This window comes from Mus pahari, chromosome 20 (genome assembly GCF_900095145.1).
Source record: "Mus pahari chromosome 20, PAHARI_EIJ_v1.1, whole genome shotgun sequence".
In the NCBI taxonomy this organism is placed as follows: Eukaryota; Metazoa; Chordata; class Mammalia; order Rodentia; family Muridae; genus Mus; species Mus pahari.
This window is the reverse complement of record NC_034609.1, coordinates 48858001-48883357: the sequence shown is the minus strand read 5'-3', so window position 1 is coordinate 48883357 and position 25357 is coordinate 48858001. Positions and strand designations below refer to the sequence as shown.

General features: G+C 47.4%; 1 protein-coding gene across 3 annotated transcripts in view; it reads left to right on the top strand.

Moving 5' to 3' along the window:
* Positions 1-25357, top strand: part of Pcnx2 (pecanex 2) — a 144075-nt gene that overhangs the window by 87473 nt on the left and 31245 nt on the right. For all 3 annotated transcript variants that reach the window (XM_021220388.1, XM_029532669.1, XM_029532670.1), the window contains exons 22-25: positions 6835-6943; positions 11343-11472; positions 20607-20665; positions 23688-23903. In XM_021220388.1, the coding sequence (XP_021076047.1) occupies positions 6835-6943; positions 11343-11472; positions 20607-20665; positions 23688-23903 (514 nt within the window). The remainder of the gene's footprint in view (positions 1-6834; positions 6944-11342; positions 11473-20606; positions 20666-23687; positions 23904-25357) is intronic.

Sequence of the window (25357 nt, the reverse complement as noted above, 5' to 3'; positions counted from 1 at the left end):
GATTTTACCTCAATAATAACTGGCTCTTACTCACCACAGCTGATTTTTCATACCCAGCTAAACAGCATCCACTGTCCTAATAAAGCAAAGGTTTTACCTTGCTGGTGCTGGTCTTTTTTTAATTGCAGCAATTCTTCAGCTGCAGATGACCAGACACCACAGATTTTTATTCAAATTATATTAATGGTGCTGATAGAGTTGGTGAGAGACTCTCAAATTCTTTTGACAATTTACACACCAGTCCTCTATTGTCTGCATTTCCCTAAGAATTATCTTCCAAGTTCCCACGACGACAGGACATCTCAGCACTCAATGCCTTTTCAAACCAAAGCTCTACAGTCATCTACCTTCCTCCTATATGTCTTAGACATAAAAGGCATATGGTGGGGTCTGTCACAACCAATCCCCGCTCCTGATACCAATTTGTATTCTAGTTTCTCAATTACTGTGATAAAATACTGATCGAAAGCAACCTGAGGAGAAAGGGTTTATTTCATTTACCTCTTATAATCCATCATCAAAGGAAGCCAAAGGTAGAAACTGAAGCAGCCGTTACAGAGGAATGCTGCCTACTGAGTCTCCAATCCAGGTCTCCCTGCAGAGGGATGGCACAGTCCACAGTAGGCTGGACCCTGCTCTGTCAGTCATTAATCAAAAAGATTGCCTATAGACATTCCCACAGGCCAATCTGAAAAGGACAGTTTGTCAGTTGAGACACCCTTTTACCAGGTATGTGTGGGTTTGTGTCAAATTGACAGAAGCTGACATCACAGCCTTGTGCTCACAATCTTCCTGTATCCACTCCTAAGTGTTGGTGTTATAGGTGTGCACAGCCACGTTCACTTTGTATAATGTTGTGGCTGGAATCCAGAGCTTCATGACTGCTAGACAACCACTCTCTCAAGTGAGCCACCTCCCATGATCCTTGTGAACTATGGGTTAAGATTTAAGAATGACCCAAAGTAGGAACTTTCTTATTTTCTGCAACTGAAGGAATGTTTGGGACTATCATTTGAGTGATCAGCTAGGATAATAGCTAAGGAGTGAGCGGGGGGGGGGGGAGAAGGGGAGATGGAGGGAGGCAGAGGCAATGGGCAGAGGAACAGGCATCCTGTGGAAGATGAGATGGAGTCCTGGCCTGTCCTACTCCTCCCCAAGCAGAGAGAAATGTCACAGAGCTGCTGCAGTGAGGAGCAAACATAGCTTTAAAGAAACAGGGAGCAGTCCTGACAAAGGGAAGCTGCATCCCCCAGAAAGGTTCTGCCTGCAAGACCAAGTGTGTGTGTGTGTGTGTGTGTGTGTGTGTGTGTGTGTGTGTGTGTGTGTAGAGGGCATCTCCCATGCTCATGTATGTAACGATTCTTAAAAGTAGTAATCATGCGTTCTCTTAATGTATGTCCTAGAGGCTTGCTAGAGACTTCCAGTGCTGGGTTTGCAGGCAGCAGTGCTTTCAGGAATCACTCAATCCCTCATTGCATGGGTGCATTGGCGGATGATATAATCTTAGCTGTGGGAGAGCAGAGATGGATGAATCTCATTGGCCGATCAGCTTAGCTGAACTGGTGAGCTCTTGGCCTTGTGAGAGACCTTGCTTCGAGATATAATGGTGGGAGCAATTGCAGAAAGACTCCCAACTCTCTTCTCTGGCCTTTGACCACACAGATGTATACTTGCCAACACCATACACACACACACTCACACACACACACACACACACACACACACACACACACCTATGTAATACAGGAAGAAGAATGTGTCTCGATCACTAACATGCTTACCTAACTTGCACAAAGCCGTGGGTTTGATCTCCAGGACCAGTTAAGTCAAGCATGATGGCACATGGCTGTAATCCTAGCACTAAGGAAGGAGGCAGGAGGATGAAAAGTTTAAGGTCATTCTTGGCTACTTTGAACTCTTGATGAGAGTTGGAAAACCAAGAAAACCCTTGTGATGCTCTGGGATCTGCCTGGTCCACCCAGATCTGGGGTCACAGTAAGTTGTGTGGAGAGGACACTTGGTGGCTAGGAATATTTGATCGTAAGCAGGCCAAAGATGTCACAGTCCTTGCACACCACCCCACTGGCTCTGGAACATCTGTAGGAATCACTCTGACCTAGTAACGTTTGCGAGCGGGTTTATATGCATGACTTGAGAGAACCCTGCCATCCCCTCGCATATTAAACACAAAATTCCACAGACCATTAGTCCAACGAACATGCTTCTGCCACTCAGGAAATTAAAATTAATGGTGAGGCTGTTTCGTGGTGATTGTTTGAATAATTGCTACCAAGCCATGGTGTTGCAGCCTTGCTATGGAGGACCACAGTTCATGTTCGAGGTCTCCGCAGCAATCTCTAAATGACATTTCCTTGTACTTCGTGGGTATGGGTGGATACTCTTATATTTAAAATAAAATGCCTTTTTAAAAATAGAGTCCAGGCTTTTACAAAAGAATTTGTTCAAAACACTTGGTTCAAAAAGCAGGGAGTGGGCTGGGAAGAGGGTTCAACTGGTAAAGAGCTTACCCCATAAGCATGAAGATCTGAGTTCAGATTCCTAGGACCTACATGAAAGCCGGGTGTCAGGGTATGCACTTCTGCTCAGGTGGTGGGAAGGCTCACTGACCCGCAGTAAGCACGAGGCTCAGTGTGAGACCCTAGTCCAAAAAGTCAGACAGTGAGCATTTGAGGAGGTCACATGACATTGACCTACGTGTTTACAAATGCACACACACATAAACATGTACACACATACATCACACTCAAGAAGAAGTGATGTTTCTTTAGGTGTCAAGCTCGGTCCCAGGGTTATCCATGGCTGATATTGTGGGTGTTAGCATAGCCCTGGCACTATGCGTGGGCCGGGAACTGCTCTAAACACTCATTCTTCTTTGCAGCTTTGCTGGCTGTGTTCTTCAGTTTATAAAAAGAAACTGAGGCATGAGAAAAAAATTGAATTGTTGCGTGGTCTCATAACGGCATGTGAGAGAACTAGGTTCAGGTGCAGGCTCTCAAGCTAGGCCTGTACCTTGTGGTGCTGCCAGCTAAGTCTAGGATGGAAGGCTCTCCAGCAAGGAGGTCATCCTACTCAAGGAAGCTTCCAGAAGTGGTGCCCAGTCAGCCTTCATGACTGGGAAGCGAAGGTGCTGACCTGGAGCTTTAAGGAGGAGGGAGGGTGTCAGGCATGTGAGGTCCACAGAAGCTTTGAGGGGTGCAGACGTTTAGGCTGGGACACGTGTCGCAGGCTTCATGGTGACTGGGAGGTGCAAAGATTTGGGGAGTTATGTTCTAAGCATCTAGAGGTGCAAAGGGGAGAGGTATCTTAATGGGGACCCTGAGGTCTGAGCAGGAGTGCTGCCAAGTTAGGACTTGATTCCTGTGTTGGCTAAACATTGGGAAACAGGTGTAGCTGGGCAGGAGTCACATGCTTGTGACTCTAGGTTGTGTGTGTGTGTGTGTGTGTGTGTGTGATGTTTTGAAACAAAGCCCTCTTATGCAGCTCTGGCTGTCCTTGAGCTCTGTATCTTTGAACCTCATTCTCTGGAGCCCCGGGAATGCAGGAATAAATACCTCAATCTCTTTGGAGGTTCACCATATGGTTCATGATAGGGACTTGAATCTATGTGGCAGAAGGGTGGAGGTGGAGGAGGACAGAAAGAGACTGGAAACCACTGGTGGCCTGTTTGGGGGAAGCCATGTAGGTAATTTGGGGGCAGAGGGCCTGTTGTTTCAAGTAGACACTGAGACCGTGTTTTACAGGAGCAGAAGAGGAGGGGGTTCAGAGCTGGAGTATGTCAGGATGCACTCCCACGGCAGGAGACTGGGGTGGAGAATGTGTTCAAGTTAGCATCTAAGGGGGGAGGGGAGGTGGTTCTGTAGCTAGAGTGCTTGCTGGGCAGGCATTAGGGCTTGAGCTGGAACCCCAAACACCACAGAAATGTTGGGCATGGTGTGCATACCTAGAATCACAGAATGAGGGAGGCTGACAGCTCTGGGGCTCAGCGACCTGGCAGCCTCACTTACTTGGTGAGTTCCAGGCCAGTGAGAGACCCTACCTCAAAACAAAGACTAGGAACAGTGGACAGTGCCTGAGAGATGATTCTCACATTTTCTTCTGGCCTCCACACTCACAAACATGCAAACACACACACACATACACACATGCACACACTCATGTGCACGCACAGACACATGCACACAGTGCACACATGCATACACATGTACACACTTATGCACACTCGTATGCACAGACACATGCACACATGTGTGCACACACATGTATACACCCATGCACATACTCATGTGCACACACACACACAAACATGCACAGACAGGCAGATGCACACACATGCACAGACACATGTACACACTCATGTGCACACATGCACACGCACACACCACAACATATCAAATAAACCAGGCTGGGAACCTCCACATGGAACAGCACGTGTGGAGAAAAGTTCACACCTACAGATTACCCATAAGGGTCCCAGGCTGCTGACTCGTGTGCTGCTGAGCCTCTGCCTTTTTTCTTATCAGACTGTCTCAGTTTCTCTCACTATCCATGTGCCCCCATCAATTCTTGTTTGAGAACATAGGGACTTGGAATATTTGTCTAGAACATTCCAGCCTATCGTCTTAAACCCAGGTAGTCCGGGCATTAAGTCCTACACACCCGCTCTTTCTCAGGATCGGTGGAAAGGCGCAAAAGGAGATAGAAAGAGCTGACAGTGAGGAGCCCTGGCTTCTCCAAGGGCAAAAAAACAGCCCAGGTCTCCACCCCCCACAAGACTTCTTTCTAGCATCCTTCTGTCTTGCTGGCCTTCACGATATTCATGAGGGAAAGGAGACAACAAGAGAGATGGGGGAAGAATTAGGAGAGCTGGAGCCCGGGGCGCAATTAGAGCAAGAAAGTGCTGGGTTTGGAAGCCTTCGATGTCTGATTACTAGTTTTGCTTATGCGCAAATACAAACTGCTGTGCTAAGCAAAAAATAATTGTAATAGATTCATTTAATCATGGTGCCGCTGTTCTGGACCCTCAAGGGCTCCGTGCTCACAGATGTGCCCTCCCTGGGGCAGCCCCTCCGACTGCACGGCTGGGCCTGATCTACTTACTAGCTTCCTGGGAAGGTGTCTGACGAGCCTCCCAGGGCACAGCCCCCCTGGGAAAAGGGACAGAGAAACTTTCCATCACTCTGTCCTCTGAGGGGAAGGGGGCAGCACTTAAGCAAGTCTGGCTCGGGCTTGCGCTTTTCACATAGACACGAGACAGGAGATGAATTCTTAACAGCTACACTAAGAGCCTGGTGTACAGAGTGAGTTCTAGGACAGCCAGGGCTACACAGAGAAACCCTGTCTCAAAAAATAAAATAAAATAAAATAAAATAAAATAAAATAAAATAAAATAAAAATTTCTCAACATAGTGTCTGGGACAATGTAGGGCAGGGAGACTGGGCTTCCTGTGATCATAAGAGATGGCATATCAGACTGGTGAGGTGTCTTGGTGGTTAAAGGCTATTGCTGTGTGGACCTGACCACCCAAGTTCAATCTCTGGAACCCATGTGAGAGCAAAAAAGAGAAGTGACTACACATAATTGCTCTCTTCTGACCTCCACATGTGCAGCGTGGCATGCATGCACGCCTCCACAGAGCATACACGTGCACACACACACACACACACACACACACACACACACACACACACATACTTTTAAATAATTACAAAAAGATGGGACCTTGAACTGACAGGGCTTGGAAGAGCAAGGTCCTCTTGGCTCTCAGACTTGTGCTGGATTGTCTAGCTGGTGTAATTCTCCCTGCCCACCTCTGCATTCCTAAGCACCTTCTAACTGGCAGCTTCACAGATGAAATGAACTCATAAAATCCTGAGCAACAAGCTAGGGAGACAGCTCAGCTCAGCCAATACAGCACTTCTCACAATCACAGCAGCCTGCGCTTCTGCACAGAACCTACACACAAAGCTGATTGTAGTGCATGCCTAGAACCCCTGAGCTAGGGAGATAGAATGGAGGGTTCCTGGGGCTTCAGGCCAGAAGAATCGGCTGGCTCCGAGCCAGTGAACCACCTTGTCTCAGAAAACAAACTGACTCAGTGATTAAAGCATCTGACATACAGCACGAGGTCCAGATTTTGAATCTCACCTGAACCCCACATTTATGCCCACCTGGACATGCGTGCAGCTTTACATACAAATAGATATACATACATACACACCACCAAATATACATGCAAAATAAACAAACAAATATCAAGTAAACAAGGAGACCACCACCAGAGGAATGACACCTGAAGCTGACCTCTGTCTTCCCCATGCACACACATATGACCATACACCCCTACACACAGACATGAACACAAATATTTACACATTTGAGAACACACATATGCAAACACATAGAAACACCCACACTATACATACACATGTGAACACAAACATGCAAAACACACAAACACCCACCACATACACACACACACACACACACACACACACTTGAGAAACATCAAGGACACTAGGATTTGCACAAATCCACTAAAAAGATTCAGTGTGAAGAACAGCAGACCGAGCTGTGACTATTGCTGTAAGAAAGACAGACACACTGCCCATGTGTGGACCTGCTGAGATGAACCAGCCGATGCTCTAGTTGACCTGCGGCCTCCATGAAGTGTCATCAGACACCATCTCCCATGGCCTGCAGGACAGATGTGACACAGAAGCAAGCCTCTACCCCACAGACGATGTCCTTTGCGTGACCTTGATGTGGTGACCAGGGCCAGCTGTCTTCTCTAACCTGTGTCTCTCTGCTTTCAGCTTGGGGACCTTCTTCACAAGCTGCAGTTTGTCCTGGCCTACGTGGCCCCTTGGCAGATGGCCTGGGGCTCTTCCTTCCACGTGTTTGCCCAGCTCTTCGCCATCCCTCGTATCCTTTCTGCTCGCTCTCCCCTGCCAGGTTAAGGTTGGCATCTTACGGACAGGCGCTCTCCACTGACCCGGCAGTAATGGCCCTGTAGTCTGTCAGATTACATTTTAATGCATGTCGGAGAGGCACTCCCGGTCCCCTTCAGGCCACTTAACCTTAAAAGACATTGTGTCGTTCCGGACGCTGCCTGCTCCTCAATGCATGCACAGTGGTTATTTTCACTTTTTTAAAAAAATATATTTATTTAGTGAGAGGCCTGTGCCGTAGTACAAGTGTGAAGGTCAGAGGACAATTTCTGGGAAATGGTTCTCTCCTTCCAACATGTGGGTCCCAGGAACAGATTTCAGATCATCTGGACCATCCGGCTGGGAAACAAGTACCTTTACCCACTGAGTCATTTTGCTGACCCACATTTTACATTCCTACAGCCTTCACTTTCCCAACTCTAGGTATACAGTCAGAGGGTTGGATTTTTAAATAGAAAATTACTGATTAAATAATTGGGTCGACTTAGGCAAACTTGTACACATCTATTTACCCTTAAGTGTTATGGATAGGGTTAATAAATTCAATATATTATTTATTATATTGTAATACAATATACTTTTTATATCTACTTCATTAATATTACAAAACCTAGAATCGGATACAAGTAGAATTACCCTGAAGTACTTTTGGAGAGTAAAAAATAATGGTTTTATTTTGTGGTTGCTAGGCAGACCTGGTTTCTGTACATTTTTAATGTGTTTCCACAATGATCATTAGCTTTAATCCAATTTAATTCAGCTCAGAGCAAATTGGAGATGCCATTTCTAATGATCACATTGACACAGATAACTAAATTTTATACCCAAATGTAGAGAGACATAGAGAGGTTGATTAAAGAAAGCCATTCATGGTGATGCACACTTGTAATCCTAGCTTTCAGGAGGATTGCCTGCAAGTTCCAGATAGGTAGGACCTACGTAGATCCAGGCCATAAAACCAGACTCTGTCTCAAAACAACAAGATGAACAACGAAGGCACCAGAATATACTTGAAAAGAGAGATTAATACAATTTTCTTGAAGTCTACCTAATATCTGCCCTTCCGAGTTTCCTTTCCCACTGACTTTAGATTTTCAATACCCATGTTTCTGATCACAGGCTCAGAGCCACTAGTGTCAGAGCCCCAGGAGGAACCTGTAAAATGAATGATTCCTGGGCTCCGCACAACTTGGAGGTCAAACTCAGCAGTGGATCCTGAGAGAGAGTTATAGTCTTGTTTGTGTTTCCATGACAGCCGCTCTGCGGAAAGCAGCTTAGGGGAGGAACTGGTTTATTCGGCACACATTCGGGGTTGTGGGGGAATCATCACTGAGGGGCGATGGAGGCAGAAACTCAAGCCTAGTCAGTCAATCCATCACACCCTCCAGGAAGAGACTGCTCCCTGGCCTGCTCGCTCTCGAGATCAGCTTTCTTTACACAGTCCAGCCCATGAAGGAGTGTCAGGCACGTTTGGGTGGGTCTTCCCACCTCAGTGAACAATCAAGACAGTCCCGCTCAGTCGGGCACGCAGCACATCATGCTCCGAACAATTCCTCCAAGTCTCTCTTCCTGGGTGAGTCTAGGTTCTGTCAGGGTGCGAGTTAAAACAACCAGGACAGATGGACTCGGGAACTTATGGTTGTGTCGACGGTCTCTGGTGAAGGACCCTCCTCGGTCCGAACTCTGGCTGTGTACCTTAGGTGCTGCTTATTGGTGTGAACGAGGCCGGAAGCTTTATTTCCACGAAGATTTCAGACGATTAACTGAAGTTCCTCCACAGGAAATTTCTTACTCAACTTAGTGGCCAGGACAGAAACATACTTGTGATTATCACTAAGTAATAGTGTGTTCTAGATTCTTTAATATTTTTTAAAGTTATTAGAACATTTTTTTAAGTCATCTATCACTTCTGGTTCTTACAATCTTCCCTCCCTATCACGTGTCCCTGAGGCTTGAGAGGAGGGTGTGACAAAGGCATCCATCCGCTCAGGGCTGTGCACTCCAAAGTCTCTCTCTCCACACATGGTCCAGTTGTTTCTCTGATGGAGTTTGAGAACTGCATTGATCTATGGATAATAGCAATATGTCCCTGGGAATAGTTTCATTGCTGTGTTCATTTAGCAGAATAATAGCAGGTGTCCCATTGAACCAATGGTCTCTTTAGTCTCAGGTTCTTGGCTTCATTGATACTTTGAGGTGTGAACTCAATCTCATGGAGCGAGCCTTAAATCCGTTTTTTTAAAGTTGTTGGTTAGTCTAACACGTGTGCCACTAGTGTAACCCTGGGCACATCTTGCAGACAGGTTATTATTGTAGCTTGCAGGATGCACAGCTGGGTGGGTGAAATTTGATGATTACTTTTTCACAGCATGGTATATTCCTGTTCTTAGACCTGTGTTGATACTTACAAATCATTGCAAAGGTTATTCGGTGGGATAAGCTAAGAGAAAAAAAAAATGCTTGAAGCACCCTTCAACTGCTGGGCGTTTTGTTTCCCAAAGAATCCTTTATATAAAATAAGAGTGGGTGGAAAACTGAGGTGACTTCTTATTCTGATGTGTTTAAAGTTTCAACTTCCAAGCATGCTTCTTACATGAAAATTATCAAAGAAAGACGAATAAATAGTCAAGGAACCATGGTGACAGGTACCTGTGCTCCATGGTAAGCCTGTGGACCCCAGTTATTCCTCATAGCTCATGGCTTGTCTGACACGGTTGCCTGCCCTGTACATCTGCCCTGTTCATACCAGAACCTGGGTTGCCTACTCAGTGAATCCCAGACAATTGAAGAAGCTGGCATGCAGTGTGGGTTAAAGCTTTGGCTTGTCGACACCTTCTCTTAGGGCATGGAGACTTTAGGGCTTAAGAAGTAATTCAGTGGCGTGTTGGCCTTGCAAGCACAAGGACCTGAATTGGCCTTGAGGACTCAGGTAAACAAACTGGATGTGTTGGTAGGCGTTGATAGGGAAGCAGAGGCAAGGAGGTTCCTGGAACTCACTAGCCAGTTGGCTTAGCAGCCTGCTCGGTAAACTCCCAGTCAATGGGAGCTCCAAAATGTCTCCAAGTGGGAGCTCCAGTCAATGGGAGACCATGCTTCCAAAACCAAGTTATCAGCGTCTGTAGAAAGATGCTCAAGACTAAGCTCTGGTCTGCGCATGCTTGTACAGCCAAGTGCAAACATAGGCGAAAGCATGTGCACATACGTGCGCGCACACACAAGAAACAAAGACATTCAAGATCCATATTGTAGACAATATTTTACAACCAGTTTTGGAATATTCCATCTGTCTTTTCCCTAAAACTCATCCTTTAGTGATATAATTTACTCCCTTCTGCTGAGACAAGACCTTCTAACTGGCCCCGTGCTGGCCATTGCCTCCGGAGCCTCTCCTTGTCCACAGACCTCTTCATCTTTGTTCAGTGATGAAGGTCAGGACTCTTAGCACCTGGAGTCAGCATGAGATGAAGGGTGGAGAATCTGGGTCTATATAACGGTCCAGAGCAAGCTGCCAGATCCTGGATCCCACCTAATTGCCAAACGTTAATTATCTCATCACTCTATTAAGAAACGTGGGCTCCATCCCACATCGAGAACAGACTAATTTGCTCTATTTTCGAGTTGAATTAGCTCTCCAGCCAGCAGGGCACTGGTGGGTAAATTTCCTTCTCCAGTTCCAACATGTTTCCTCTTGCCACCTCCATTGGCTCGTGAGCTCTCAGCCTCTAGGGAGAGACGCTCACCCTTTAAACGTGTGTAGACACTGCGCCCGACTGTCATCTCCTCATAATTAGACTACAGTCTAAACGTGCACGGTGGGGAGGCAGCTTCCCACCCCCACGTCCCTTTTAGCTCCTAATGATTTTCATAAAGTGTTTAATTATAGGTGTTGAGGATTCTTATCTTAATTGCGCTTTTCACAGGTCATCTGCCTTGTAAGCTAACCTTTCGCCCTTTCTGTTGGGAGGAACCGAAGAAGGCTTTGGGTGACCCCTGCGCTATGATACCTTCCAGGGTCTGTGTTGGTGCTATTAATGTCGGTTCACCTGTACACCTTCATTCCTTGTCCCTCAGAGGCTCTTCATTCATTCCTTCCTTCACCTTCCACCACACCTCCCTACAGTCCCCAGCTTTTTATTTAGATTGTGTGTGTGCACATATGTGTGACACTCAGAGGTCAGTGTTGGTGTCTGTATTGATAGCCCCCTTGTAGCCTAGGTTGGCCTTGAATTCTTGCTGTAGCTAAGGATGAATGTTAACTTCTGTTCCACCCTCCTGGTGCTAGGATTGCAGATGTGGGACACCATGACCCATGGAATAGCGTTTGAAACTCTGGTGGTAACAGCGTGTATTCCTCCTTAACCCTTTCCTCTCAGACTCCGCCATGCTTTTCTTCCAGACGTTTGCCACCTCGATCTTCTCCACACCCCTGAGTCCGTTCCTTGGGAGCGTCATATTCATCACGTCCTACGTCAGACCAGTGAAGTTCTGGGAGAGAAGCTATAAGTAAGAGCTTAAACGTCACTGCTAAATTGCTATATTACCGTGTGTCCCAGCACTCAGTCCCAGACGCCCTAGATCATTTTTTTTTTTTTTTGGACTGTTCGCATCCTCTGTACAGGGGTCTGACACCCAGGCTATTCTGTTGTTGTGATGCAATTTGAGTATAAGTTTGTGTCCTGGGACAGGCAGTGGGGTACATGGGTTAAAACCCTTCAACTTTGGCAGCCTCTGGTCTCTCACCCCTTGTCAGTAAGGTGCAGGTGACAATGGGACCTGTTTCATCAACACAAGCAAGGAGAAAATGAGGTACCATTTCAGCCCATGTTACATGTTCATACGAGCTAGCGTGATCCTCGGGCAGGCTAGTATGTCTGCTCTGAGGGGGGTCCCATTGCCACCAAGGCTGAGATGTGAGGTGTTTGACTGACTGAGCACACTTCCTACAAGATTAGGTTCAGGGGACCCTAGCTGGGAAAACTTTACGTTGCTACCCTCCCTCCATCCCTTTTTCCATCCTTCCCTTCTTTCTTTCCTCCCTCCCTCCCTCCCTCCCTCCCTCCCTCTCTCCTTCTCTTCCTTCATTTTTTCCTTTCTTCAATGTTCAGTTTTTGAGATATTGTCCGTATTAGCCAGAGTTTTACTGCTGTGAACTGACATCATGACCAAGGCAACTCTTATAAGGACAACACTGGCCACATTGATCACACTGGTCACAATGATGACACTGGTCACATGCTGATCACACTGGTCACATTGATCACACTGGTCACACTGGTTACATTGATCATACTGGTCACATTGATCACACTGGTCACATTGGTCACACTGGTCCCATTGATTACACTGGTCCCATTGATCACACTGGTCACATTGATCACACTGGTCACACTGGTCACATTGATCATACTGGTCACATTGATCACACTGGTCACATTGATCACACTGGTCACACTGGTTACATTGATCATACTGGTCATATTGATCACACTGGTCACATCGATCACACTGGTCACATTGATTACACTCGTCACGCTGGCATCAGGCCACAGCAGGGAAGAGGCAGATAGTGAGACAGTGGACAGCAGATCCAGTACAATATGAAGAAGGATGTGAAGTCTGGAGTCCAGAGGTCCCAGTGAGAGAGAGGGTGTGTCAGAACTGTGGGATCCACTTGGTAGAAGGGGTCATGATGGTTATACTTTATAGTCAACATGATGAGATTCAGACTCATCATGGAAGCATCCCTCTGGGTGTGTCTGTGATGGAGCTTATAGAGTTAATAGAAGTGGGAATATCCACTGTAAATGTGGGCAGTGGCATCTGATGGGCTCCAGACTGCACAGATAGGAAAGCGAGCTGAGCACCAGCGTCTGTCTCTCTCTTCTTCCTCACCGTGGATGCCATGTGACCAGCAAGCAGCCTCACGCCCCTGCCACTGCAGACTGTCCCCTCTAACTGTGAGTTGAAATAGAACCTTCCTTCTGTAACTTGCTTGTGTCAGATGTCTTGTCCCAGGACTGAACAAAGTTAACTAGTATCCCTGCTTCACCCCTGCCTTGGCAGTGTAGGGTACAAGCTCAACACTGGAGACAACCCTCTGCTATCACAAGACAAGAACCAGCTGTTGTGGACTGACTGAATGTCCACGACAGGCTCCTGTGTCTGAGCAGTCATGAAACATACAGATTCAGGAGCCTCTATGAAGGGTGCTGTAAAGAATAGGTAATCACTGGGAGAAGCCCTTCAGTGGAGCTGCCTGCGCACTGCATCCAGGGGCACTGCATCCAGGGGCACTGCAATCCTGAGTCATTACTCGCCAAGGTGAGATTTTTGGTGATGTAGCTGCCTTTGGGTCACCCATGCCTGCATAATATGCCACTCATGTTCTCATAAATAATCTAAATTCAACCCAGTGGCTCACCAAACTAGACTAGAGAGAAATCGTTTCTCTGGTCTGGAGAAATCTTTGTACATCTCTCTCCAAGCCCTGGATTCTTCTTGCCTGGAATCCCAGGTCTGAGTCTGACTGAGCAAAGTGGTGAGCTTCCCTACCACTCCGCTGACCCACGAGGAAGCTCTCACACAGCCCTCAGGAGCAGGCTCAACACTCAAGGCTAGGCAATGAGCAACTGTGTGGTTATATGTCAGAAGAAGGGGGCCTTTGAGGAGAGGCCGCACGTTGGGTTTCTTGCGTGGCTGTACACTATCCTTCACACTACGGTGTGTGGTTTTCTTGGATTCGGTTCTGTTTTGCTGAGTGGCAAAAGTGGCCGAGAAGTGCCGAGTCGTGAAACAGGCCGTGCGTGGGATGGCGCACAGAGATAAGCATGCCCACCTGCTCTCCAGCTGTCTGGAGCTGCTGACTCTTCAAGGGCACCAGGTTACTGGGCCTCCGGGGGGACTCCAGGTGATGGATGGCTGAGGGAGGCTAGGACAGCTGCAGGGGAGGTCTGTTCTGAGGCAAGGCAGCCAGAGAGAGGAGACCACAGCCTTGGATATGAGGCTGCTCTATGCCAAGCAAAGGAAGGCCAGGAATAAAAGTAGGCACAAGTGGGGAGGGAGGGAGGGAGGGAGGGAGGAAGGAAGGGAGGGAGGGAGGAAGGAAGGGAGGGAGGAAGGGAGGGAGGGAGGGAGGGAGGGAGGGAGGGAGGAAGGGAGGAAGATTCTAGGTGTGTGGCGTATACAGGTGTGTGGAGGTTCGAGGACAACTTCAAGGTTTGCTCTTCAGGAGTCATGAATCTTGGTTCTTTGAAACAGGGACTCTCGTTAACCTGGAACTCACCAAGTAGGGCTACCCCGGCCGACCAGCAAACCCCAGAGATGCACTTGTCTTTGCCTCTTTGGTGCTGGGATTACAAGTGTGCATCACCGGGCCTGGGTTTTTGAAATGTACCTTCTGGGGGTTGAACTCAGGTCCCTAGGTTTTCAAGGCTATCATCTTACCAACTGAGCTATGCCCCAGCCTGAGATACACACCTTTTGAAGATACACTATCTAAAACCCTCTTGTTGTGTGTTGTAAATATATACAGGACAAGAGGCTTATTGGACATATCCCAAGTACCTGGTCAATTAGGACTCTCTGAGGCCTAGAACTAATCAAAAGTCCTTCTCAGGGGAGGCAAGGGTCACCAAGACTCAAATGGCGCTGCAGGCCACACTGCTGGGGAGTGTCATTCTTTCTGCTAGAAGCAGAGTGGACTGTGGGAAGGACAAGTGAGCACCGGAGTGACTTGGGCTTGAGGCTTTGTATCCTAAGCCATTCCACAGCGTGTCATGGCTGCTCCTTTTTATACAATGGCTCCTCTTCCTTGTGGTCTCAATTGTCATTTGTATAGAAGAAACCATACCCTGTTTTGTCTTGGCACTTTGGAAACATTGTGTTCACACCCTCATCCCCCTCTCACAAGACATCTCACAGATCCCCCTTCATGATTTTTGGTGATTTGGTTCACATGTTCTAAACAACACGTATGTGTGTGGGCACATGCATGTGAGCACCAGCGTGGGGCCTCAACTCCTGCTGAGACCAGGTGAAGGATCCCCTGGAATGTGGAATTACAGGCACTTGTGAGTCCCATGACATGGGCGCTGGGATTGAACCTGGCTCTTCTGCAGGAGCTGTGTTCATACCTTCTGAGCATCTCTCTAGCCTCCATTCATGGCTTTGAAATGAGAAACGACCAGTAGTAGAATCATCAAAATGTGAGATCCGGGAGTTATTGTCCGACGGCACAGACGGCCGAGCACAGCAGGTCCCCTTGTGTGGTGTTGCCACAGATTGTGTTTGAAAGTCACTGCTTCTTGTTTCCAATTCCTGTATCACCAGGGCACAGTTTGCTGCAGCCAGGAAAACCCGGGTGAGAAAACTTTGCTCTGAGGTTTAGGGGAAAGAAAATTGTTTGCAGATTTTAAGGAGGATTATTTGGAGACCCTCGGGAGATGGCTCTGTGGGTGAGGACGCTTGCTACCAAGACTGACGACCTGAGTTTGATCCCAAGGATGAGGATGGTGGGGTGAAAGAGCTGACTTCTGTGAGTTCTCCTCCACATAGGCAAAACCTAATAAATATAATAAAAAATTTTTTAAGTAAATTTTTTGGGTACAAAAATTAAAAGTGTTAGGGGACACTCCCCTCCCCCCTTTGTGGAGCAGGGTCAGGCAGGCTTTCATGCTAAAGTTTCCAAGAACACCTGCGGATTCTGCTCCCTACTCCCACCCCACCATGGTCAAGGAACTGCTCAAGGGGGAAAGCCAAGAGGCTAGGGGACAGCTGGGAAGAAGGAGTGTGCCAGTTTTGTGCTGACCTTCTGTTCCTGGAGCTGGGAGTGGACACAGCCCGTTTTAGTATCCGAAACATCACATTTGAAGCAAATTTCCTTCTGATATTGTTGAAACTTAAAAAAAAAAAAAAAAGTGTGACTCTTTTTCTGTGTAACTGAGTTACAGAACATTGTTTTTTTAGATAGTCCGTATCACAACTCTTTGTTCTCTGTATGCAGGTGGGCTTATGGGACACTTACAGATGGGAGAAATCTTACTGAAAATTAACCACCAATAAAAGTACAAAAAAAAAAACCCAAAAAACAAAACAAAACAAACAAACAAACAAACAAAACAGAAAAACAACCCTAAAACTTTCCCAGAAGCCCCTGTGCAGAAACATCAGGGCCCCTTCTGTCTCCCGCTCACGTCAGTGGTGGAAACTGGGAATCACTGCCCAGCTTGCTTTCAGACCACAGTCATGCATCTCTGTGGATCAGAGAGGTTCTCTAACGTGTTTATTTGCTCTTTCGCAAAACAGAAAGCCAGGGATAAGACAGATGAGGCAGCTCTCCTCTGTGTACCCCATAAACATTTAGTAAACAAAGATATGAAACCCAGCACAGAGAAGGAAATTTGTTTTATTTTTTAATTGGATATTTTCTCTATTTACATTTCAAATGTTATCCCCTTTCCTGGTTTCCCCTCCGAAAAACCCCCTCCTCCTATCACCTCCCCTCTCCCCCTGCTCACCAACCCACCCACTCCTGCTTCCTGGCCCTGGCATTCCCCCACACACTGGAGCATAGACCCTTCACAGGACCAAGGGACTCTCCTCCCATTGATGACCAACAAGGTCATCCTCTGCTACATATGCAGCTGGAGCCATGAGTCCCACCATGTGTACTCTTTGGTTGGTGGTTTAGTCCCTGGGAGCTCTGGGGGTACCGGTTAGTTCGTATTGTTGTACCTCCTGTGGGGCTGCAAACCCCTTCAGCTCCTTAGGTTCTTTCTCTAGCTCCTTCATTGGGGACCCTGTGCTCAGTCAGTCCAATGGTTGGCTGTGAGCATCCACCTCTGTATTGGTGAGGCTCTGGAAGAGCTTCTCAGGAGACAGCTATATCAGGCTCCTGTCAGCAAGCACTTGTTGGCATCCACAACAGTGTCTGGGTTTGGTGATTGTATATGGGATGGATCCCCAGGTCAGTCAGTCTCTAGATGGTCATTTCTTCAGAAACACCCATGGAAGGAGTTACAAAGTGTGGAGTAGAGACTGAAGAAATGACCATCTAGTGAAGGAAGTTTTTTTGTTTTTTTGTTTTTTTTTTTGTTTTGTTTTGTTTTTGTTTTTTTTTTAATGCACTGTGAGACAAAGGAAGAGGGCAGAAAGACGGGAGAATATTTAAAAGCCAGACGTGGACTTTGAGATCAACAACACTGTGGCCCTGCCGGAGAACAGAAGGACCATCCCTTCCCACCCATGGGGATAAACGCTGGCCATCTTACACCAGCCAGTGGCATTTGAAAGTAGGAGTACAGAGAAGTATCTCCCGTGAGCAGCCAGCACGCACATGGCAAAGGGAATATGGAGTAGTAAATTCAGCCAAGAGCATTACTGGGAAGCTACTTAAGTCGCTCTTCTGAACCCATGCGGCAGGATAGGAGATCGGTCCACTTAGGAAATGTACTGGGGCGAAGCAAAACAGCCCAGGGGAAGAAGCCAGCTCCGCTCTCGGCATTCCATGCTGACAAAGGGGGAGAGATACCTCTGCGCAGGTCAGCCTCTCGGGAGAGAAAGGTTAGAGGCACATGAAAGCCCTGGACCCAGACTCACAGGACCCAGATTTTGTCAGGCAACTTTTGAGAAAAATCTCACCCGCGGTTGCATACGCACATGATCGGTCGCATCCCTGAGATAGGCAAGGGGCAAGATGGAAGCAGCCGATCCGTGGGGATGTCGGGCAATGGGACGGATAAGGCAGAAATCCAATTACAGAGATAATTAGCACCTCTGAGTTGCAAGCACCAAGTTTACAAGCGGACCTCACTGGAGGAGAGCTCATTATGCCCAGGGCACTGGACGCTTGCCTTCTGAGAGATGGAAGGTACCCTAGGCCTGGGGATGCCGGTGGCCCGACTGAGCTATTGCTCATGAGGAGTGAGCTTTCCAAAGTGGCTGCCACCCTTTTGGAAAGATTACACTGCAAGTGGACAGAGCTTTAGAAAGTGTCTAAACTCCCCAAGGAACTGGATAATTGACTTTCTTTTGGCTCAGTCCCGCTTTAAAAATTGTTTATTTTGCAACTGGAAATTCCATTTGTCCTAGGTCTTAAGGTGAAATTAAAATTCCGTTTAGGGACCAAGTATGCAGACGTGGGATTTCAACCTTCATTATGAAGGATTCTGTTGTTTGCTTGATTTTTCTGCTGCCCTGGGCTCTGCTGTTTTGAGAGATGCTGTGAGGCTGTTTGGGAGGGAACCTGAAGCAGGATGGAGCAGCATGCGGGGACTCATGGCCTTCTGAAGAGCAGCCAAAGAGCTCATCTCGTCATCCTTCTGTGGGGATCTTCCGCCACGTTCACACCGGACCCTACCTAGGTGGTTGGCAAATGTCTGCGGCAGACAGGGAAGCAAGCGATGCTGTTGTTGTTTTTTCCTGAAGACAATCCATTTCATTGATTAAAAACATAATCCTGCCCTGGTATTCTTGTTATTAGTTCCAATCCCCAGGAGGCAGGTTCAGCCAAGAACTCAGCATTCTGGTGACATTCCTGACAAATGCTCATTGTTGGCTAAGCTATACTGAGTATGTCAAGGATTACATTTAAATCTAAGTCAAGTGTGCAGCATCAGGGGCAACTGGACAGGCTTAGAGGATGGCTCAGTAAAGCACTTGCTCTAGAGCCATAAGAATGTGAGTTCAAATCTCCAAAACCCAAATAAAAATACCAACAGTGGGGTCCCAACGGCAAGATGGGAGTAGAGACAGGCAGATTCTTGAAAGCTAATGGGCAAGGTAGCCTGGCCAGTGTGGTAAAGTTGCAGGCCAAGGAGAGGCCCCATCTCAAACGTAAGGTGAGAGGTGCCCAGGGACTGACAACCTAGATTATCTTCTGCACCCGTACGTGCACACACCACACACACATACATGTAGGCACACATGTGTACACAAACACACACATGCATGTACACATGCAGCTGCCTCTCTTCCTGGGAGGTATCACAGTAGAAAATCCTTCCGAAGCAGGACCCTGTGTCTAAACCTAGTATTCATGCTGCTGTGTCTTGGAAAAAAAAACAAAAACAAAAACAAAAAAAACTTTCTCAGAGTGGCCTCAAAGGTGTGAACTAGCCACGTTTATCACAGTTAAGCACCATCAGTTTCAGTGGCATCTTACTGACAACCTCTGTCATTTAAAGGCCAGTGAGACTAGCGCTCTGTGTCTGAAATACAAAGACAGCTAGTCCAAGCAGAGCTCACTCGGACCTTCAAGGGTCACGAGGCACGAGGCGTGAAAGACGGGTTGTCTCGGGGATAGCGGTAGGTCCAAGCAGAGCTCACTCGGACCTTCAAGGGGCATGAGGCACGAGGCATGAAAGACGGGTTGTCTCGGGGATAGCGGTAGGTCCAAGCAGAGCTCACTCGGACCTTCAAGGGGCATGAGGCACGAGGCGTGAAAGACGTGTTGTCTCGGGGATAGCGGTAGGTTAAGCATCTATTCCGGTGGTTCTCAAGCTGTGGGTTGCAGATACTTACATCGTATAACAGTAGCAAAATTACAGTTAGCAACAAGATGATTCTATGGTTGGGGGTTGCTACAACACAAGAACTGTATTAAAGGGCTGCAGCATTAGGAAGGCTGCGAACCACTGTGCTATGCCTTGGAGAGATTTTTCTGGTTGGTCACAAAGTGAAGCCTTTCCGCTCTGATCACCAGCAATGCCTTTTAAGAGCCACGAATCAAGATGCACTGGTAACATGAGCCCTGTTCTGGTGACTCCTTGTTGCCAGGGCTGCAGACAATCTACCCTCCTAAGTTTGTAAGAGTTGTTTTCATGGCTCAGCCAAAGAAAAATCGGTAGGTATGCCCCCAGCTGGTAGATGCTTGTGGTGGAGATGGTGGCTGCCCACAGCTGTTTTCTAGAAACAAATGGAAGCAAAGGTACTTTGTGTGAACAAATTTTGAAACTGAGGCCAGTGGCATTCTCGGTGCCCTGCCGCTGAGCTGGATGACCCAGTTTTGATCCCCAGTACCTGTGTGGTGGGAGGGAAGCACTAGCTCCTGCAAGCTATCCTCTGACGTGCACATGAATGTCATGGGGTGCACATGTACACACACACACACACACACACACACATTCACTTATACAGTACAGTCACACACTCACAATACACATACATACACACACACACACATTCACATACACATATACACACAGATACACACTCACAATACACATACATACACACACACAGATACACACAGATACACACTCACACATACACACAGATACACACTCACACACACACACACACACTCACACACACATTCACACAGAGTTGATAATAATATTCTTTTTTTTTTTTTAATTCTGAAAGTGAGCAGCATTTCTGTGGAAGTCCAAACACTTGCCTTAATTTTATGCTCAAAATGTCTTAAAAGACAAGGACATTGTCACTAAGGCAGAGAACAGCCTTTCTCCCCACTCCCCAATGCTGGGTGGATGAGACCAGCTCCTCTTTCTCAGCAGCATTGGTGGGGGGCGGTGTCCTCCTCCCCTGTAAGCAGCCTGCACACCCACCTCACATTTGTTCTGTAATATCAGCTCTCTAAGGGCAGAGATGACCTTTCACCTCTCTCTGGTCCCTTCCAGTACGAGGCGCATGGATAATTCCAACACAAGGCTGGCTGTGCAAATGGAAAGAGACCCAGGTAAGCACTTTTTATATTCTTTCAAACTGTGTTTCTTTTGTTAGGCAGATAGATACCAAAGAAGGTATTAGGTACGGTCTATGCAGCCATGAAGAGGCTCTGTAAATACACTGACTACTGGGCAAGCAGGCCCATCAATTTCCCCCCCCCCCAAGGGTTGCTTTAGAAATATGCCAAATTGGTCAGTGACTGTTTCCAGCTACCCCATGAGCACATATTGCATTCTTCGTGTAGGGCAGACTTTAAACCTTAGAGCTGGTCTCTAAGGAAAATATCCTTTGAGCTGGGAATGGTTACACATGCCCGTAAACCCCAGCGTTCAGGAAACAGGTGCATGAGGGCCAGAAGCTCCAGACCAGCCTAGGTGGCATAGTGGGGCCCAGTCTTTAAAAACCAACAAACAAAACCATGGCCCTGTATTGGCCTTTATATTAACAAACCATTGTAGGACTGAGCATGAAGAACTCATCGGAAACCCTGGTCAGCATGAAGCAGTGGAATCACCTGGTAGAAAACCCTTTGACATTTTTCTTTCTATAGTTGATCTCATTTTTAGTCATTTTTGTCTCTTTCTCCCTCTTACCAGAATGTCAATTTAAAGTGTGGTTTTACTTAAGGCGAACATCTGCATAGGCCTCATCCTTGTCTCTAGAAAGAAGTGTCCTTGCTCCCTCCTGGGATCTGTGAGCACAAGGCTGACATGAAGCTGCAGCTGGCTGTCACCACCACCCAGTATCACCCAAGCATCAGACCCAGGTCACAGCCCCCGTAAAGATCAGACACAAAGTCTGGAAAGCAACCACCAAATGCATCCCGCTCTCCCCTGTGGAGATCCCACGTACGGAAGTGACGCCGTCTTTATCGGGACCATCTAGACCGGGAGTGCACAAGCACACTTAGCATGAAATCGGAATTTAAAGTGTGGAAGCACTGCAGAGTCAGGCTTATTATTTGTGAGACTTTCTGTCAGGGTGTAGGGGAAGGAGAGGAAGCGGGACAGTCGCTGGCATGCAGCCGTGAGATTCAGTGACACATCAGGATTATTACGTTAGGCACACGGACAGCCTCAGAAACGCATCCTGCATCCAGCTAACCATAGTGTCTCATTTTCCCTAATTATACAGATGCATGGGCAGTGTGTACTAAGAGTGCATCCTGAGCCAAATTTCTACGTTTACTTATTGTGTTTGAGTATAAAACAGTGTACACAGTAAGAAGGGTTAATTCTCATTTGGGGCTCTCTTTAAAAGTACAGGGAACTGATGGTAGCCCCTAATCAGCGTCTTCCATGCCTGCCAATTCATCAGAGACCGAACATGGAGTGGGCTGGCAGGCTGGTACATGGAGACATCTTATCAGCAATTCTCTCTGTCAATCATAAACAACTTACCGATGTCTCAGCTTATCACTTCAGCTCCAGTGCTGAATCAGGGGCTCACTATCTGATAGCTGCCCCCACGGGTCTCTTAGCAACAGCCTGGTCCTCCTCCCCATATACTGCTCAGAGACATCTCCGTGCTGAGGCCAGCCTCGAGCTCTGTTAACCATGGGTGCAGAGTGAGGGTGCAGCGCTTTGTGGATGACCTCACAGAACCAGTCTCCTCTCTGGTAAACAACACCCAAGAAGTCTTGAGTGAGGCTCCATGCCTGCCTGGCTACTCAGAGGTCTCCTGCTCCTGCAGTCAAGGTCCTGGAATTTCTCTTTGGCCTTCCCAGTTCTTCTTTGACCTACCTAATTAATCACATATGAAAAGGAATTCCCCGTTTGTCCAGTCTTCCCTTGAAAGGCTTATAGCCCTCATCTTGAGGCAGCCAGAGAGGGAGCGCTACAGCCAGAGCCTGGAAGAAAACCATGGAAATGCAGCACATACCTCAGTTTACCTCTCCACACTCAGCCCTGGCCTTCCACCAGGAAGTGGGGCATCCTCGTTCCATCTCCTTCCAGCACCCTTCCGTTTCCCTTTCTCTCCCCACCCATCTGACCAAGTGTTAAATGTTAACCAATGAGCAGCCATTATCAGAATCTAACCCTGGTTGGGACATAGAAGCAGCTCTCTCAGTTCCTGCTAGAGAAACACAAATGGACAGCCACTGTGGGAATGGTGGACCCAGATCCAGGTTTTACTGAAGAGGAATGTAAAGTTGGTTTTGCTTTGTGATGTAAAACTATGCACAGTGAGACAGCCCCAACGTTCTTCTGTATACAAGGAAGTCAGGGAGCATTTGAGGCAGGATGTGATAAGTAGAGAAGGTATAGGCCTAGAGTTCAAAAGTGTGTGTGTGTGTGTTTGTGTACATGTATGTACATGTGTGCACATGTGTGTGCATGTGCATGTATTGTAAGCACATATATGTGTGTGCATGTGTGTATATGTATGTTGGTGTGCCTGGTGCATGTGTGTGTGTGCTTGTGTGTACGTGTGTTTGTATATACATGTATGCACATGTGTATATGTGAATATGTGTGTGCACATGGGTGTGACTGTGTGTGTGTGTGTGTGTGTGTGTGTGTAGGCAAGTATTATTCCTCAGAAGTCATCTGACTTTGTTTTTTGAGTTAGGGTCTTTCAGTGGACTGGAACTAGCTCAGTGAGCTCGGGTATCTGGCTAGAGAACCCCTAAAATCACCTCTCTCTGTTTTCCTGGTGCTGGGATTACAAGTGCTTGTTACTACAGTTGTCTTTTTAAAAACACGTGTTCTGTAGGACAAACTTTGGTCCTCAGTTTTGCACTGCAGGCACTGCCAGCCCCCAAGGTCAGAGTGTTGAGCCCAACACAGGATTATGTAAGTCATCTGCATTTAGGCATCAATATATCTGTCTAAAGGTTACATCAGGGTCTAGAAGGAAGGCATAGGAGGTTTCAGTATAATCCACCCAAAACAGGTGGAAAACTGGTGCTTCTGTGTCCACAAAGACTCCGACCTCACTCAAAGGGCAGCGGCGCACCAAGCGCACCAGTTTCAGGGTTCGAGCATGAGATGAGCTTACGATGGTGTACTTCTCGTCCCGCCCGCCCTCAGGGAGTGATGACAACAACCTTAACTCCATCTTCTACGAGCACCTGACTCGGACCCTGCAGGAGTCGCTCTGTGGAGACCTGGTGCTTGGCCGCTGGGGCAACTACAGTTCCGGTGACTGCTTCATTTTGGCCTCAGATGACCTCAACGCCTTCGTCCACCTGATTGAAATCGGAAACGGTCTCGTCACCTTTCAGCTTCGGGGACTGGAGTTCCGAGGTAGGGATCTCTTTGTTTGCAGTCCTACTGGGATTCAGTGGGTTGGGTCAAGTGTCGCAGACGGCACTGCTTAGACGCCTCCTTCAGGGGTGAGGAGATGGCTCAGTCACTAAAAGCATGTACTGCTCTTGCAGAGGACCTGAGTTCAATTTCTGGTACCCAGATTGTGAGGCTCACAACCACTTGAGTCCCAGAAGGTCTGATGCTACTTGGCCTTTTCGGGCCCCTGAACTCTCATGTGCACACTCACACACATACACACAAATAAAAATAAAATAAATCTTTTAGGGGAAAAAAAAAACCACCATGAGCAAAAGACTTGGGGACCGTTCTGCTGCGTGGGAATCAAGGCATTCTCAGCTCTGGACCAGGCCTTCTGACAGAAGCACAGTCCAGTCAGCTAGAGAAGCAGTGACACCTTTCGATCTACCCTCTGCTCTCTGGTCCACCCAGAGGGAGCGTCCTCACCACTGTGGGCAAAAGCCATCCCTGCTGATGTGCATTCTCCGCCCCGGTGGACTGTGTCCTCTCAAACCAAGAGCTCCAGTAAACCCCTCTCTCTTAAGTTGAGTTAGCCAAGTTATTTTTACCACAGCAGCGAGCAAAGTAATTAATACAATAACAGGCCAGAGTGAAGTGGTAGAAAAAACAACCAGGCCATGTTTCCCTGTGTTATGGTGACAGAAAGGCATGGTTTGCTAGAGACCAATATCACCACAACATATTGGATTAAAATTTAGAAGGGGTTCCTGCTGGGCAGTGGTGGCACATGCCTTTAATCCCAGTATTCAAGAAGCAGAGACAGACAGATCTCTAGGTTCGAAGTCTACCTGGTCTACAGAGTGAGTTCCAGACCAGGGCCACACAGAGAAACCCTGTCAAAAAAAGGAGGGGGGAGAAGGAGGAGGTTTCCACACGACCAAGGTTGGGAGTTTGCTTGGGTTTATTGCTTTTTCTTTTTCCAGTCAACCACCATGGGAATGCCACTTGCCTGTAAGATCAGGACCATAGCAATGTCTTGAGGGGAAAATGGCAGTTGACTTACCTGGATCCCATACCTCCCCCTACAGTAGATTTTCTTTGACCTAGTTAGATCATAGTTTTAAACACAGAAACTTCAAAACCCCATAGCTTAACAAAATTAAAGTTCTGGGTTAGAACGCAGTTGACCCCAAAGGGCTGTTGTTGGATTGGTTTCTCTTTGCCGGACACACGTATTCCAGTATCCCCCACAGAGGCCAGCTTCCTCCTTGGGGGTGTTCTGGATTTCTTCTCCCTCGTTCTATTATGCTTCCAAATTCCTGGTCTTCTGAAAGATCAGGTTTTATTTTGGTCAAATTTAATCTTCTTTGGCACTGCCTGGGGACAGTCAAAGAGAGCACCCACAGAGATAAGAGTGTCTCTCTCTCTCTCTCTCTCTCTCTCTCTCTCTCTCTCTCTCTCTCTCTCTCTCT